This window comes from Bos mutus, chromosome 16 (assembly GCF_027580195.1).
Source record: "Bos mutus isolate GX-2022 chromosome 16, NWIPB_WYAK_1.1, whole genome shotgun sequence".
In the NCBI taxonomy this organism is placed as follows: domain Eukaryota; kingdom Metazoa; phylum Chordata; class Mammalia; order Artiodactyla; family Bovidae; genus Bos; species Bos mutus.
Genome location: NC_091632.1, coordinates 48,876,973 through 48,895,960, shown reverse-complemented (window position 1 = coordinate 48,895,960; position 18,988 = coordinate 48,876,973). Strand labels below are relative to the sequence as shown.

General features: G+C 39.2%; 1 protein-coding gene across 1 annotated transcript in view; it reads right to left on the bottom strand.

Moving 5' to 3' along the window:
* Nucleotides 1-18,988, bottom strand: part of F5 (coagulation factor V) — a 79,779-nt gene that overhangs the window by 41,829 nt on the left and 18,962 nt on the right. The window contains 4 exon segments of the mRNA XM_070385322.1: nucleotides 506-671; nucleotides 1,924-2,145; nucleotides 4,715-4,858; nucleotides 6,060-6,272. Coding sequence (XP_070241423.1) covers nucleotides 506-671; nucleotides 1,924-2,145; nucleotides 4,715-4,858; nucleotides 6,060-6,272 — 745 coding nt within the window.

Below are 18,988 nucleotides of genomic sequence, written 5' to 3'. Positions count from 1 at the left end.
ATCTGAACTTGTGAGTCTGATAATAGGTGAAAAATAGTATTCCACAGAAGTTTGTTAATAATTTGCATATCTCTCTTGAGTGAGCTTGAGTGTTTTTCAAGTGTTTAAGAGCTATTTGAATTTCTAATTTTCTTAATCCAGCTCGCCCATTTCCTAATCTCTAAAATAAATAAGAGCTGTTTCTAATTGTGGAGTTAAAGCTCTTAGAAAGGTTTACCACACTGCTTGGCAATAGGAAGCATTCAACAAGTGGTAGCTGCTATTATTGTTGTTGTTGTTCCTATGACTATAGTTATTATCATGCTGAGTTCTCTTGGTGAGTATGGAGTAATTTCAGATTGACTTGAAAATGAAATCCAATACACGTATTTCCTTGAAAGCTGTCAACTCATGACATTTCACCCTATGGATCTAGGACTCTATGGATCTAGGACTCTATGAATCTAGGACCCTATAGACCATGTCATGAACATTTGCACAGTAGTAAGAACCCCTCCAAACTCACTTGTCCATGTTTGCTGGTATTATAGGTGCATAGTCCCAAATGACTTCCTCTGCAGCAATGAAGTATTCCCATCTCTTAATGTGCCGCCTCTGGTCTCGAGTTAGTTTCTTAGGATTTCTGGTTTTCTTTGCACAGTTTTTAATGTCTATGTAAGCCTGCATCCCAGCTGAGTTAGAACGTAAGGGAAATGGAAGAATTTGAGAGAAGACATTAAGGCTGATAGAAATGCAAATCTTTTAAATAAATTTGTGGAAGTTTTCAGTAATAACAGTGAATATAGTACTTAGAAAACTTTTGAATATTTTGGTTTGAAACTATTTTAGTACAGTGAGGAAGGCAAGAATAAAAAGCAAAGGAAAGAGAGAGGATGGGTTAGGGGGAAAAAATTGGAAAGGTTTTCTTTGTACTTCTCAAGGGAGAAAAATTTTGTGTAATTTCCAGACTCTTAAAACTTTATGACTTAGATCTTGTCAATTTCTCATTTTTCCTATCATCTGTTTGTAAAATTAAGATAATATTAATACTAATATATACTGTATGAAATTGTAAAAAGACAAAAGTACTTAAACTCAGTAATGTTAGTTTTATTATTTCATTGTTATTTGGGACTCTATCTTCTAGGAATATTGTGACAATTCATTACTTCAAATATAATTTTGACCACTCAGTTTGAACAAAAACTGAAATGATCCCAGAAGTGTCTCTTTTTTGTATGTCTTGCTTTTATACACATTATTTTGGTAACACAATGATTTCCTATAGTGATATTTACTATTATGTACAGAAACCTTTCTCCTAACAGTTTTAAAGCAACAATGTGCAATAGAGCATTATTTTGTTTACCTGACAGCATATAACAACCTAAGTTGATTTTTTTTCCCACCAGAATTCACTGATGTCCTTTAAAATCCTCAGCTGGTTAGATTCTGTTTTTTCAGTCAATACACATCCACTGAGTTCCTCTGTGGGCAAGGCTTTGTGCTCGTCTTGTTATGAAAGACAATCTTTTCATGTTAAAACTTTTTCACTGTCTATAACTTGGTCTTTCTATAAATTTACAGAAGTTTGACTGGCTCCAACATCTACTTCTTTTCCTTTAGCTGCATATTGAATACCCCAAGAAAGAATATCTGCAGATATGTTTTTGTTTCCTTCCTCTTTTCTCCTTTCAAGGAAGTAGAGATCTTGTTGGCTTTTGCATCATTTTTAAAAATATTTGTCAATTTTTCTACTTCCTCCATCCCCAACTAACAAGTTATAAGTCTAAGAGCAAAGTATCTAAATTTTGTTTTTGAGGACCAAGAAATGTTATGTCTGGAGCGTGGGCAGCTTGTAAGGAGAATGAGAGAGTTAGTGCCTAGGTAGGAAGAAAGAAGGATCCTACATTCATAAGCAAGACTTGTGGAGGAATTTCTTGCCTTGAAAATGTCTGGGGATGAGAGAAGCTATGGTCCACCTTCCCTCAGGGCTCACGGTCATGTTTGCGGTTGTGGACGTGGCGCTGACGAGAGTGATGGCTGAGATCTTATGATGGTTCTGCTCCAGGACCTGACCATTGAAATGGATGGAGAACAGTTCTGGCCCAGAGCTCATTCCAATCAGATGCCAACTGATGTGGTCATGGGCACAGACTGTTATATCTGAGGGAGAGATGGGGGCCAACACAGGTCATCAGCAGTCTGTGATAAAAGAATTCACTCACCAGATACATTTTGAGCACCTGCTTTGCATCAGGCCTTATGCAAGATTCTGGGGGTATAAACACTCCCACTATGGTACCTTCCCTAGAAAAGCAGACATCTGAGTCATGAGCAAACAAGTAGTCACAACTCATTGCAATAAGTGGTACTAAGAGCCCAGAGATGGGGGATGTTAGCTCAGAAACACAGGGACTGCTAAGATCCAAAGAGAGAGGCAAGTAGGTGACCAACACTTCTGGTTTACCAAGAACAGAGGGGTCCCAGAATACAGAACTTTCAATTTTAGAATTGAGAAAGCCCTGGGCAAGCCTGAGTAGTTGGTCACTCTACAACCAACCTGGGCTCAGCTGGAGTTGCCAGAGCCTCCAATAGGGCTGAGTTTAAGGGCCAAACCTCCAATAGGGCTGAGTTTTGGGGTCAAGTTTAAGTGAAGATACTTTAAGGAGTTTATACTGTTTCTTTGGTCTTCCAAGGTGGTGCTAGTAGTGGTAAAGAACCCGCCTGACAATGCAGGAGATGTAAGGGATGGAGGTTTGATCCTTGGGTTGGGAAGATCCTCTGGAGCAGGGCACTTGCCTGGAAAATCCCATGGACAGAGGAGCCTGGTGGGCTACAGTCCATGGGGTCATAAAGAGTCAGACATGACTGAAGTGGTTTAGCATGCATGCACTGTTTCTTTACCCACTGATTGATTATTTTAATGACAAGGCAATGAGTTACTCTGTGTGTTATAGGACCTCCTTAATATGCAGCGGGTAAGTCCTCATTATACTGGGTCACTGGGAGCGTTTCATGGATGGAGTAATGAGAACTGAGGACAAAAGCTGTTTGGCTCCTTCTTTGCTCCCACAATGACCGTGAAAATGCTAATCTGCTCTGCAGGAGATTCCAACCTTGGCTTCTATCCTTGGCTTGGGTTTTAAATGTCAGATCTATAATCACTTGATATTAGATTGTGGGGCCGTGATTCAGTCCCTCACACAAAGAGGGAATGAGGGCTTGTCTGTTTTAGACCATTGTAACAAGACCATTTCCTGGTATCATGGGTAAGAACAAGAAGCTGGAAGGTAGGAGGATTTGGTGGAAGAATTTATCTATCTCAAATCAATGCTTATATTGGTTTGAGCCTTATATACATCTGTGCTGGCATTTATCATAGTTTTTCAATTTATACTACTCCATAAGGCAGTTTAACAAGCATTAACTTTTCTGTTTCTACTAATGACATTTCCCTATGTCGCCCTTCTTAACCCCAACTACTCTTTTTCAACTATAAGTTCTTAAATTCTATGCCCACATAGAGTTATTAATTGCTATTTTTTTCATATGGGTTACTTTGGCTTCTTCTCTGCATTTGCACAGACAATTTACTCTGCCAGGACACATACAGTTTCTCTTTTGACCACTCCCCTTAAGGCCCATAGTACTAGATGCGCTATGTTATCTGTAAAAAAACATTCTTGAGTACCCTCTGCACCAGGATAGATGATCAACCCATTTTTGTAAGAAAGTACATTGAGACAGTTAACTGCCAAAAAAACACAATAAGGTAGAGAAGTGAGCAAGGTGTGAGGTCAGATGTGCTCAGTTAACTAAAGTTTTTAAACTCTGAATCAAAACCCAGAGTCATGTGAGTATAAAGCCCTGACTGGGAAGATGGAATCAAATGAAAGGGAACACAATTTAAAAGCAATATCCAGACCTCAACTCTTAACGAGTTTCATTTTTAGTAAGAGAAGCCATTTGTGATTTTCAGATACAGAAAATAGCTTCTGAGAAGCTTAGTGCTTTGAAGCATAGTTTGTTTAATAAAGTAATATGTTCACTTCTCCCATTTTTCCTCCACAGGATCTTTGATTCTAGGTCATTTCTATCAGAGAGAAGCAGAGGTGGTTTAGATGGGGGTCAATTTTTTTCTCTTAACAATAGTTATAATTTTGCTTTTTCACAAGAGTCGAAATGCAAATGAAGAGAAAAATATCCCACGTCATTGAATATTACTCATTCATCGTCTTTTGCAATGCTGGTAGCATTTTCATATACTGGATATTTCTCCTGGTCTCCTAGTCATCTTCACTGTAAATGTCTTCATTGCATTCTTCCTGCTGACCTTTCCTGCTAGGGATTGACCTTGAATTCTGTCCTCTAAGGCTTCCTCTCTGGAGGAAGGTATGGTCACTGTGCAGCAGGAACCACACAATTCACTGAAGACCAAGCTGATATCCTGGAGGTCTTCTTGGAAATGCAGGTGAAACCTGCTCAGAGCATGATATCTAGTAAGATCACATGATTCTCTTAGCTTCTAATTTGTCTGTTGTACTTGCTAGTTTTTTGTTGTTGTTTTTTGTTTTTATATAGGATGATAAAATCTTGAGAACTACTAAACTAGATTACATGACCTTTCAGATCAGAAGTTAAAAAAAAAATAGTATAGTCAACTTCCCTAGGGCCTTAGGGAAACAATGGGACCAATGCTTCAACTAGTTTTTCAACACAGCCTGTGTATTACCTGGCATCGTCCCATTCACATAGCCATTGACTGTGTACATTAAGGATGATGTCTGGTTCCAGCTTTTACTTTCATCAAACACAGCAAACATCAGTACATGTTGCTTCTCAAACATTTTCTGAGTTCCATCCTCGGTTAGGGTGCCTATGAAAAAAGACATAGTTTTAATAACATCCAAGTTAGAAGACTGGCTATTCCTAGATGGCAGTGTTTTAGATAAGCAGCCAATCACACCGATGTCTACTGTAAGACATTCTTATAAAAAATAGCATCTATCAAGTAATAATGATTGAATGTTTATTAAAATCCTGATACCACCTTTTCCCTCTGACATCTGATAGCCTTGAGGAATGGGACTTTAAAGGTAAATTTGATCTGACACATAGAGAAAACATTTGATGACTGTCAAGACTTTAGTAAAGTAGCCATTTCTTCCAGTGTCAATAAGTCAATATATAGGTCCCATAGCTCATCTGGTAAAAGCATCACACTCTAAGTTTAATAGAGCCATCTTGCTAGTATCTGTAATGAGAAATAGAGAATTGGTTGAGAGGGTCAAGATTAATCTATTCTCATGAGGGGAAAAAATGCAGCTGATAATAAAATGAAATAAGAGACTTTTATAAGTTGAAAATCTTTTTCAGTGTCATCACAGTATCTTCTGTATACCAGGCAATGAAAATATGTATTTGTGTAGTGAATAAATGAATTAGGAACGTTATGTAGGTTTCATATGTGTATTTGGATAGACAGGTGGTGAATCCATCATATGGCTTCCCACAGTGAAATTCGTTGTGGTTGTCTATTTTAATAAAAGATGGGATAAATTCTTTGGGGTAAAATAATCCAAGCTTACTCCTTAAGAAGCCCAGCCAATGAAATTTCTTATAAAGTCAATTGAGTGTGTTTGAAATCTACCACCCAAAGTGTTCAGCTTGTTTACAAGAAAGAAACTTAGAGTTTTGTGTATTTATAGACCAAATTACCAACCCAAACCTCAGGTATATTATTCAAAATTCTTTCCAAGGACTCTCAGCAGAGTATGTAGGCTGCTATATACTTTCAAAAAGACTTGGCCTTGAGGTAAATGTTACAGATCATATGGGCATGGCAGCAGAACATACTCTCAGACAAAGATTTACTTGGGAGAGACTCCCAGGACCAAGATGAAGGAAGGATTGAAGAAAGAGAAGATTCTACCCTTCAAACATCAGTGTCAAACAATGATCTGGTTTCTGCACCCTTCTCTTAATTTATGAAAAGATCGAAAGGTACTTTCAAACCTCATTTCATGACAGTGCTCCTTACTAGTCCAACATCTTTGTTGGCATTGAATTTTTTTTACCTTTCTTACAAATAAGCAGAGGTCCAATCAGTCCAGAGTTGAAGTCCTCCACCAGATTTACATAGGAGTAATAGATGTGTGTGAGGCATGGAGGGTCATCGTGGGTGGGCCCACTGTCCTCACTGATAATCCACTCATAGGTATATTCTTGGCCCGGAGCTACAGCATCATCCATCTTCTCCATGGGGAGTGTGTGGTCAGAGTAAGATGCACCTGGAGAAGTAAAAGCCATGAGAACATCTGAAGACTTTTTCACTACTCTTAAATCTGCAGGACCATAAGCTTTCAATGAAGATGTTTGTGCCTTTCTATAGTAAACCTTCATTATGTGGAAAGATTCACTTAGATCCACTTCTGTGTCTGTGTAATTATGAAAACTCTGAGTCTATGGTGATCTGAAGTGAATAAGAAATGTTACTATACATTATTTAAAGGTTAGCAAGTTAATTTTCCAGTGTGTCTAAATAATTATTGTTTAAATTTAATCAAAGAAGTAAGTAACCTTTGATCAGGAAATCATCAGAGAATATGAGGATGAGCTGTATCTTCTCTATGATACTTGACAAGACAGCCAATATTTTTAAAATCCTTAAATTTTTTATTGAAGTATAGTTGATTTATAATGCTATATTAGTTTCTTGTGAATAAAAAAATGATTCTGTTACATATGTATATCTTTTTAAATATTATTTTCCATTATAGTTTATTAAGGATATTAAAAATAGTTATCTGTGCTATACAGTAGGACCTTGTTGTCATAATAATTTTATATATAGTAGTTTGTATCTGCTAACCCCAAACTCCTAATTGATTGTTCTCCCACTCCCTTTCCCCTTGGGTTACCATAAGCTTGTTTTATATGTCTGTGAGGCTGTTTCTATTTTGTAAAAATGTTCATTTGCATCATATTTTAGATTTTCACCTAAAAGTGATATCATATTTGTCTTTCTCTGTTTGACTTACTTCACTTAGTATGATAATCTCTAGGTTCATCCATGTTTCTACTGATGACCTTATTTCATTCTTTTTTATGGCTGAGTAGTATTCCATATGCTACTTACTGGAGATCAGTGGAGAAATAACTCCAGAAAGAACAAAGGGATGGAGCCAAAGCAAAAACAATACCCAGCTGTGGATGTGACTGGTGATAGAAGCAAGGTCCAATGCTGTAAACAGCAATATTGCATAGGAACCTGGAATTTTAGCTCCATGAATCAAGGGAAATTGGAAGTGGTCAAACAGGAGATGTCAAGAGTGAATGTTGACATTCTGTGAATCAGAGAACTAAAATGGACTGGAGTGGGTGCATTTAACTCAGATAACCATTGTATCTACTACTGTGGGCAGGAATCCCTTAGAAGAAATGGAGTAGCCATCATGATCAATAAGAGTCCAAAATGCAGTACTTGGATGCAATCTCAAAAATGACAGAATGATCTCTGTTCGTTTCCAAGGCAAACCATTCAATATCACAGTAATCCAAGTCTATGCCCCAACCAGTAACGCTGAAGAAGCTGAAGTTGAACAGTTCTATGAAGACCTACAAGACCTTTTAGAACTAACACCCAAAAGAGATGTCCTTTTCATTATAGGGGACTGGAATGCAAAAGTAGGAAGTTAAGAAACACCTGGGGTAACAGGCAAATTTGGCCTTGGAATACAGAATGAAGCAGGGCAAAGGCTAATAGAGTTTTGCCAAGAGAAGGCACTGGTCATAGCAAACACCCTCTTCCAACAACACAAGAGAAGACTCTACACATGGACATCACCAGATGGTCAACACCGATATCAGATTGATTATATTCTTTGCAGCCAAAGATGGAGAAGCTCTATACAGTCAGCAAAAACAAGACCAGGAGCTGACTGTGGCTCAGATCATGAACTCCTTATTGCCAAATTCAGACTGAAATTGAAGAAAGTAGGGAAAACCACTAGACCATTCAGGTATGACCTAAATCAAATCTCTTATGATTATACACTGAAAGTGAGAAATAGATTTAAGGAACTAGATCTGATAGACAGGGTGCCTGATGAACTAGGGACGGAGGTTTGTGACATTGTACAGGAGACAGGGATCAAGACCAGCCCCATGGAAAAGAAATGCAAAAAAACAAAATGGCTGTCTGGGGAGGCCTTACAAATAGCTGTGAAAATAAGAGAAGCAAAAAGCAAGGGGGAAAAGGAAAGATATAAGCATCTGAATGCAGAGTTCCAAAGGATAGCAAGCAGAGATAAGGCCTTCCTCAGCGATCAATGTAAAGAAATAGAGGAAAACAACAGAATGGGAAAGACTAGAGATCTCTTCAAGAAAATCAGAGATACCAAGGGAACATTTCATGCAAAGATGGGCTTGATAAAGGACAGATATGATATGGACCTAACAGAAGCAGTAGATATTAAGAAGAGGTGGCAAGAATACACAGAAGAACTGTACAAAAAAGATCTTCATGACCCAGATAATCATGATGGTGTGATCACTCACCTAGAAACAGACATTCTGGAATGTGAAGTCAAGTGGGCCTTAGAAAGCATCACTACGAACAAAGCTAGTGGAGGTGATGGAATTCCAGTTGAGCTATTTCAAATCTTCAAAGATGATGCTGTGAAAGTGCTGCAGTCAATATGCCAGCAAATTTGGAAAATTCAGCAGTGGCCACAGGACTGGAAAAGGTCAGTTTTCATTCCAATCCCAAAGAAAGGCAATGCCAAAGAATGCTCAAACTACCACACAATTGCACTCATCTCACACGCTAGTAAAGTAATGCTCAAAATTCTCCAAGCCAGGCTTCAGCAATATGTGAACCATGAACTTCCAAATGTTCAAGCTGGTTTTAGAAAAGGCAGAGGAACCAGAGATCAAATTGCCAACATCTGCTGGATCATAGAAAAAGCAAGAGAGTTCCAGAAAAACATCTATTTCTGCTTTATTGACTATGCCAAAGCCTTTGACTGTGTGGATCACAATAAACTGTGGAAAATTCTGAAAGAGACGGGAATACCAGACCACCTGACCTGCCTCTTGAGAAACCTTTATGCAGGTCAGGAAGCAACAGTTAGAACTGGACATGGAACAACAGACTGGTTCCAAATAGGAAAAGGAGTTCATCAAGGCTGTATATTGTCACCCTGCTTGTTTAACTTATATGCAGAGTACATCATGAGAAACGCTGGGCTGGAAGAAGCACAAACTGGAATCAAGATTGCTGTGATAAATATCAATAACCTCAGATATGCAGATGACACCACCCTTATGGCAGAAAGTGAAGAGGAACAAAAAAGCCTCTTAATGAAAGTGAAAGAGAAGAGTGAAAAAGTGGGCTTAAAGCTCAACATTCAGAAAACGAAGATCGTGGCATCCAGTCCCATCACTTCATGGGAAATAGATGGGGAAACAGTGGAAACAGTGTCAGACTTTATTTTGGGGGGCTCCAAAATCACTGCAGATGGTGACTGCAGCCATGAAATTAAAAGATGCTTACTCCTTGGAAGGAAAGTTATGACCAACCTAGACAGCATATTGAAAAGCAGAGACATTACTTTGCTAACAAAGGTCTGTCTAGTCAAGGCTATGGTTTTTCCAGTGGTCATGTATGGATATGAGAGTGGACTGTGAAGAAAGCTGAGTGCTGAAGAATTGATGCTTTTGAACTGTGTTGTTGGAGAAGACTCTTGAGAGTCCCTTGGACTGCAAGGAGATCCAACCAGTCCATTCTGAAGGAGATCAGCCCTGGGTATACTTTGGAAGGACTGATGCTAAAGGTGAAACTTCAATACTTTGGCCACCTCATGCGAAGAGTTGACTTATTGGAAAAGACTCAGATGCTGGGAGGGATTAGGGGCAGGAGGAGAAGGGGACGACAGAGGATTAGATGGCTGGATGGCATCACCAACTCAATGGACATGAGTTTGGGTGAACTCCGGGAGTTGGTGATGGACAGGGAGGCCAGGTGTGCTGTGATTCATGGGGTTGCTAATAGTCGGACATGACTTAGTGACTGAACTGAGCTGAACTGAGTATTCCATTGTATGTATGTATAGATAGATAGATGTACATATACCACATCTTTATCCACTCTGTCAGTGGACAGTTAGATTGCTTCCATGGCTTGGGTATTGCAAATAGTGCCTTATGAATATTAAGGTACATGTATCTTTTCAAATTAGAGTTTTATCTGGATGTATGTCCAAAATAGGATTGCTGTATCATATGGCAACTCTATTTTTAGTTTTCTGAGGAACCTTTGTTCTGTGTTTCATAGTGGCTGCACCAGTCTACACTTCCACCAACAGTGTAAGTGGGTTCCCTTTTCTCTAAACCCTCTCTAGCATTTGTTAGTTATAAACTTTTTGATAATGGCCACTTTGACCTGAGTGAGGTGATAGCTCATTGTAGTTTTGATTTGCATTTCTCTGATAATTAGTGATGTTGAGCACCTTTTCATGTACCTGTTGGCCACTTGTACATTTTCTTTGGGAAACTGTCTGTTTAGGTGTGCCCATTTTTTGACTTTTTTTTTTTTGTCATTGAGTTGTATGAGCTGTCTATACATTTTGGAGATTGCATATATTTTTGCAAATATTTTCTCCCAGTCCATAAGTAAGAATATTCAGTCACCTGTTAGCATGGGTTCTAAGTACATTCACATCTACTTATATACTGTTTCACTCTGTTTCATGTCTTCTTTCCGATTGATGCCACTCTGAGCCCTTTATCACATCTCTACCATCTGATTATCGCAATTCTTTCCCCAGAGTCTCAGAGTCTAGCAGTCAAGTTGTTCTTGTGATTATGAAATGTATCTACCCTCTGAAGTTTACATGCTTTACTTCAGTCCTTTGTGTACCTAGAAGGCCCACCAGTAAGACCTTCATGTGTTCAGCTTTCCATACTGGTGGGAGATGGGGGAGGATATAGAAATGGTCTTCCTTTTTGAAGAAAGGAAACTGTGATGCTCAAGAGTAAAAGCAGAGCAGAGGGTTGCGTGGCGTTTTCAGCAACAAAAGGAAGATGTGGCTAGAGATGGAGCAAGTGAGGACAGGAAGGGCAGAGGTCGATGTTCGACAGCAAGAGGGAAGAGCAGTTTCTTCTGAGGAATTCCTCATTTAATTAGGTAAGAGTTTCACATCATCGACTGGTACCAGAATTTCTCTTTGGGATTCAGTTATCTTTGTTTAGTAAAACAGTCAATAAATTCCCTAAGGTGGAAGGTAAGACCATTAGAGTGTAAATATGAGTAGAAATTAAGGATCAGAGAAAAGGGCTAAAATGTTTAACATGATGGAGCAAAAGGCCAGTGGAAACTACTGTAACTGAAATGACTGGGAAAACAAATGGTTAATTTCTTTTCTTCCCCTCCCCCTTTCCTGTTCCTTTTCTTCTCCTCTTTATTCCTCCCCCCTTCTCTCTCTCCCTCACCCTTTCATCATCTTTACTGAGGTATAAATGACAAACAATGCAATTCACCAATTTTAAGTACAATATTTGCTAAATTTGGATAAATATGTACAGTTCTATAGCTACCATCACTATGGAGGTCCGGAACAATTCCATCACCCCAAGAAGTTTCCATGTACCATTTGTAGTCAATACCTTCCCCTACTCTCTGCACACAGGCAACTGCTGATTTGCTTTCTGTCTCTATGTTTTGCTTTCCTGTGTTCTCATGTAAATGGAATGATGCATCCATTTTGTTTGATTTAATTAGTTACTGTGATATACTTTCCATCCTTCACTTTTTATCTATCTTTGTTTTCAAAGTGGATTTCTTGAGTTCAGCATCAAGTTGGGTGTTGCTTTCAATTCAGTCTTAAAAGCTACCTCTTAGTTGTAGTGTTCTTCCCATTTGCTTTTAATATAATTATTGATATGCTTAGGTTTAAATCTACCATCCTGCTATTGTTTTCTATTTGTCCATCTGGCTTTTGTTCATTATTTTCTGTTCTTTCCTACTTTCTTTTGGATTAATTGAGTATTTTTAACATTTCCTTTTTACCTCCACTGTTGGCTTTTTAGCTTTACTTTATTCACAGTGCCCTTCAGTTCACAGCATACAACTTGTCATAGTCTACCTTCAAGTAATACTATAGCATTTTGCTTACATTACAAGAAACTTGCAATAGTATATTTCCATTTTTGTCCTCCCAGCCTTGTGCTGCTTGTCACCTCCATTTCACTTCTACATATATAATATACCCCATAATAAATTGTCATTATTCTTTGCTCAAATTTAGATAATCAATTATCAATTAAAAACAAGAAAAAATTTTCTCTATACTTATCCATTTCTGGAACTTTTATTCCTTCTTGTGGCTCCAAGAATCTCTCTGATATAACCTTTTTCTGACTAAAGCACTTCCTTTAACTTTTTTTTTCTCTGGTTTGCTAATGAGAAATTGTTTCTGCTTTCTTTGTCTAAAACAGTCTTTATTTTGCCTTCATTTAAAGGATACTTTTACTTGGTATAGAACACCAAGTGGACAGACCATCCCCATCAGCCCTTATCCAGTTCTTTAAAGATATCTCTGTCTTCCCTGGTGGCTCAGATGATAAAGAATCTGCCTACAATGTGGGAGACCCCAGTTGGATCCCTGGGTTAGGAAGATCCCCTGAAGAAGGAAATGGCAACCCATTCCAGTATCCTTGCCAGGAAAATTCCATGGACAGAGGAGTCTGGCAGGCTACAGTCCATGGGGTTGCAGAGTCAGGCATGACTGAGTGGCACACATACAACTATCTTCTGGCTTGCATTGTTTCTAATGATATGTGCTACCATTCTATTTTTGTCCATCCATGACATTTTCCCTCTATTTTGAACATTTTTTCTTCATCACTGGTTTTCATTTGATTATGATATGCCTTGTGCTTTTATTTATATTTCTTCTTGCTTTTGTCAACCTCCCTGAATTTGTAAGATTATGGTTTTCATCACAGATAGTCAACACTGAAATCAGATTGATTATATTCTTTGCAGCCAAAGATGGAGAAGCTCTATACAGTCAGCAAAAACAAGACCAGGAGCTGACTGTGGCTCAGACCATGAACTCCTTATTGCCAAATTCAAACTTAAATTGAAGAAAGTAGGGAAAACCACTAGACCATTCAGGTATGACCTAAATCAAATCTCTTATGATTATGCAGTGGAAGTGAGAAATAGATTTAAGGGCCTAGATCTGATAGATAGAGTGCCTGATGAGCTATGGAATGAGGTTCGTGACATTGTACATGAGACAGGGATCAAGACCATCCCCATGGAAAAGAAATGCAGAAAAGCAAAATGGCTGTCTGGGGAGGCCTTACAAATAGCTGTGAAAAGAAGAGAAGCGAAAAACAAAGGAGAAAAGGAAAGATATAAACATCTGAATGCAGAGTTCCAAGGAATAGCAAGAAGAGATAAAAAAAAGCCTTCTTCAGTGATCAATGCAAAGAAATAGAGGAAAACAACAGAATGGGAAAGACTAGAGATCTCTTCAAGAAAATCAGAGATACCAAGGGAACATTTCATGCAAAGATGGGCTTGATAAAGGACAGAAATGGTATGGACCTAACAGAAGCAGTAGATATTAAGAAGAGGTGGCAAGAATACACAGAAGAACTGTACAAAAAAGATCTTCATGACCCTGATAATCATGATGGTGTGATCACTCACCTAGAGCCAGACATCTTGGAATGTGAAGTCAAGTGGGCCTTAGAAAGCATCACTACGAACAAAGCTAGTGGAGGTGATAGAATTCCAGTTGAGCTATTCCAAATCCTGAAAGATGATGCTGTGAAAGTGCTGCACTCAATACGCCAGCAAATTTGGAAAACTCAGCAGTGGCCACAGGACTGGAAAAGGTCAGTTTTCATTCCAATCCCAAAGAAAAGCAATACCAAAGAATGCTCAAACTACCGCACAATTGCACTCATCTCACACGCTAGTAAAGTAATGCTCAAAATTCTCCAAGCCAGGCTTCAGCAATATGTGAACTGTGAACTTCCTGATGTTCAAGCTGGTTTTAGGAAAGGCAGAGGAACCAGAGATCAAATTGCCAACATCCGCTGGATCATGGAAAAAGCAAGAGAGTTCCAGAAAAACATCTATTTCTGCTTTATTGACTATGCCAAAGCCTTTGACTGTGTGGATCACAATAAATTGTGGAAAATTCTGAAAGAGATGGGAATACCAGACCACTTGATCTGCCTCTTGAGAAACCTGTATCCAGGTCAGGAAGCAGCAGTTAGAACTGGACATGGAACAACAGACTGGTTCCAAATAGGAAAAGGAGTTCGTCAAGGCTGTATATTGTCACCCTGTTTATTTAACTTACATGCAGAGTACATCATGAGAAACGCTGGGCTGGAAGAAACACAAGCTGGTATCAAGATTGCTGTGATAAATATCAATAACCTCAGAGATGCAGATGACACCACCCTTATGGCAGAAAGTGAAGAGGAACTCAAAAGCCTCTTGATGAAAGTGAAAGTGGAGAGTGAAAAAGTGGGCTTAAAGCTCAACATTCAGAAAACGAAGATCATGGCATCCGGTCCCATCTCTTCATGGGAAATAGATGGGGAAACAGTGGAAACAGTGTCAGACTTTATTTTCTTGAGTTCCAAAATCACTGCAGATGGTGACTGCAGCCATGAAATTAAAAGACGCTTACTCCTTGGAAGGAAAGTTATGACCAACCTAGACAGCATATTCAAAAGCAGAGACATTACTTTGCCAACAAAGGTTCGTCTAGTCAAGGCTATGGTTTTTCCTGTGGTCGTGTATGGATGTGAGAGTTGGACTGTGAAGAAGGCTGAGTGCCGAAGAATTAATGCTTTTAAACTGTGTTGTTGGAGAAGACTCTTGAGAGTCCCTTGGACTGTAAGGAGATCCCACCAGTCCATTCTGAAGGAGATCAGCCCTGGGATTTCTTTGGAAGGAATGATGCTAAAGCTGAAACTCCAGTACTTTGGCCACCTCATGCGAAGAGTTGACTCATTGGAAAGGACTCTGATGCTGGGAGGGATTGGGGGCAGGAGGAGAAGCAGACAACAGAGGATGAGATGGCTGGATGGCATCACTGACTCGATGGACGTGAGTCTGAGGAAATCTGGGAGTTGGTGATGGACAGGGAGGCCTGGCATGCTGCGATTCATGGGGTCGCAAAGAGTCGGACACGACTGAGCGACTGATCTGATCTGAGGTTGGTCATAACTTTTCTTCCAAGGAGTTAGCGTGTTTTAATTTCATGGCTGCAGTCACCATCTGCAGTGATTTTTGGAGCCCCCCAAAATAAAGTCTGTCACTGTTTCCATTGTTTCCCCATCTATTTGCAATGAAGGGATGGGACTAGATGCCATGCTCCTAGCTTTCTGAAGGTTGAGCTTTAAGCCAACTTTTTCACTCTCCTCTTTCACTTTCATCAAGAGGCTCTTTAGTTCTTTGCTTTCTGCCATAAGGGTGGTGTCATCTGCATATCTGAGGTTATTGATATTTCTCCTGGCAATCTTGATTCCAGCTTGTACTTCTTCCAGCCCAGCGTTTCTCATGATGTACTCTGCATAGAAGTTAAATAAGCAGGGTGACAATATACAGCCTTGACGTACTCCTTTTCCTATTTGGAACCAGTCTGTTGTTCCATGTCCAGTTCTAACTGTTGCTTTCTGACCTGGATACAAATTTCTCAAGAGGCAGATCAGGTGGTCTGGTATTCCCATCTCTTTCAGAATTTTCCACAGTTTATTGTGATCCACACAGTCAAAGGCTTTGGCATAGTCAATAAAGCAGAAAAAGATGTTTTTCTGGAACTCTCTTGCTTTTTCGATAATCCAGCGGATGTTGGCAATTTGATCTCTGGTTCCTCTGCCTTTTCTAAAACCAGCTTGAACATCTGGAAGTTCATGATTCCTGTACTGTTGAAGTCTGGCTTGGAGAATTTTGAGCATTACTTTACTAGCATGTGAAATGAGTGCAATTGTGCGGTAGTTTGAGCATTCTTGGCATTGCCTTTCTTTGGGATTGGAATGAAAACTGACCTTTTCCAGTCCATGTCCAATTTCTGTTCCTGCTGGTGATTCTACCCAATGCCCATTTATTAGGAAGTCTTTTTACTTTTGATAGTGGGAACATACACTATTCCTGATCCTGTGTGTGGTCTAGGGATTGTTCTGTTTTTTTCTCTTTAGTAATATTTTCCTTACCCTTAATATTTTCCTCTTGTGCATATTAGTGTAATAGCTGAAGACTTGAGAGGACCGTTCACTGGATTCTCACGAGTACTTTCTCTGTGTCTACACCATTCTCTCTAGTACTCTGCACTACAAATCGTAAGTTCCAATCACTATAAAGTCTAAATCAAGTAAAGTTTGTTTCTTCAATTCACAGAGAATGCTGGGCTCTATTTCATTTCACCCTCATTGTGCTATGCTCTGGAGACTGTCTCCAGGCAGAGGGCCCATCTCACTCTCTTGTGGACCATTCTCTCACAGTGTCTCTTGTTCAATATCTGAAAACCGTTCTTTCATCTGTTTTGCCTACCTGTCTGTTAAGCAAAAGGATAAATCTGTTCCCTCGTGTCCAGGAACTGGAGTCTGAGATGCTGAATTTCTATAAGAAATATTTTATGTTATCTTAGTATCAGCTCCCCTTGTTTAACTGCACATCATCAGGAAAATATATTCCACTCAGAAACACTCGTGTGAATTGGCATGGTATCAGCATATATTTGGGCTCTCCAGATGGGTGTGGGAAACAGCATCTGCACTCATCAGCAGTGGGACATTCAGCTGCTGCAGGAGCATGTACTGCTGTACCACATGAGGTTCTAAGCATGGAAATCATAAGACAGAAGAGTTGAGTAGTTATATCTAGATTTACTGACCCACTCTCCACAGGACACCATTCAGTGTATGAAAGACAATGCAACCAAATGAAATAATATTATAGTCACGATTTCATTTGCCTTAGAGATAAGAAATAAAGATATACTTTAATACCCTCAGAAGCCTCCAGTTTATTGTTGATGATTAAGCTTATGTCATAGGGGGAAAAAAAAAGACTAGTTGTGGATGGACCATAAAGTCTATTGAAGACAGGAAACTGAATCAGTTACTATAAGCTCAACACAAATCCAACTGTATCAACTCATTCCATCAAACTTTAAAGGGTTTTGTCTTACCCACAGGATAAAGACTAAATGTGTTGCTATGGCTGCTGAAATCATTCATCAGTTTACCCAGTCCGCCTATCCAGTATCATCTCCCTTTATACCTCTATGTTGTCCATATTTTATAATCCACAGCAATGTACTATCTCTAAAATATACTCCAAGTTTGCACTCTTCTCTGTGTCTCTCTACAGCCATCACTGTAGGACAAGTCTAGACTTGAGAACTAGCCTGTTAACTGGTCATTGGGATTCTGGCATAAGAGGAACCCCACAATCTATTTCCCAGCCTGTAGACAGAAGGATCCCTTAAAACCGCAGATCTTTCTTTGCCATGTTCCTGCTTAAAATCCTGACAGTGACCTCTTATTTCTCAAAATCCCTAACAGCAACCACAGGTCCATTTATCATCTAGCCCTTTTTTCTCTCCATTCTCAACATGTGTGACTTTTCTCCTTGTTCACTGTGTATCAGTCACACTTGGACCATGTGACTGGTCTTTTAGTTTCCCAGACATGCCAAATTGTGGCCAAGCTCAGGATCTTTGCAGATATTATTTCCTTTGCCTAGAATGTTCTTCCTCCCTTTCTTTCTTTGGGTAAATGTGTGCTCATCCTTCAGATGTCAGCTTAAATGTAAGCTTGCTTCTTCCTTGATTTCTGATTATACTGTGTCTTTTTTTTCTTTTATAGCACTCATCACAATTTATAATTAAATATATGTATAATTATATGATTAATTTCTTTTCTTCCTGCTAGATAATAATTAACTGTACCATGCACATTTCTATCACTAGAATATGAACAATTCAAAGACAGGTGCTGGATTATACTTCTTTTAGTATCTCTGATGCTTTTACAGTACCTGGCATGGAGAAGGTGCTCAATGAACGTATTGAACTCTTAAGATTTAAGGTTCCTATGGGCTAGAAGCAAGATCATCAAGTCTAAGCTCATGTGTATATCTGTTAGAATTGCGTGGTGTTAAACCAAATCAGATATCAACTTTAACTATATGGAGATACTGTGTAAGAATCTGGATTGCTTGTTTCTGTTAAAGAATATACACTTCCTGGTAGCTCAGCTGGTAAAGAATCCACCTGCAATGCAGAAGACCCCAGTTTGATTCATGGGTCAGGAAGATCCACTGGAGAAGGGATAGGATTCCCATTCCAGTATTCTTGGGCTTCCCTGGTGGCTCAGCCAGTGAAGAATCCACCTGCAATGTGGGAGACCTGAGTTTTATCCCTGGGTTGGGAAGATCCCTGGAGAAGGGATAACAACAACAAATAAAAGCTAGAGATCAAGGTGACACTGGACCAAATTTCTGCATAGAATTTGGCTGGATCTGAGTCCTGGCTGCCCCCTTCAGTTGGACACTGGCTATCTGATCACCAGTCTCTACTGGACTCAGATTTTCATTGAATTTCCTTCCTGGCTGCTGTTGGCATCTATGTTTGTGACCCTTGTGCTAGTGAAAAGCTTAACATAGGACTCTTGTATCTTCCCCGCCCCCACAGAGGATATCCTTTTGACACTGATAACCAATATTTAATAGGTTGAACTTACATTCTGTTGATAAAAAGGATGTGAGTGTTAAAATTATCAAGAGCTGAGAAATGTTAAAAGCTGAAATAGCTTCCTGTGAATAATCATATTATTCCAGCCTAAACCCAAAAGAAAAAAAGAGTTTATGGGGAAGAGTCTCTACTAATAAACACAATGAACTACCTCTGGAAAGTTGCAAAACAGCTTTGGTAACAGAGCACAACCAGGACTGATAAGGAGATTTGTC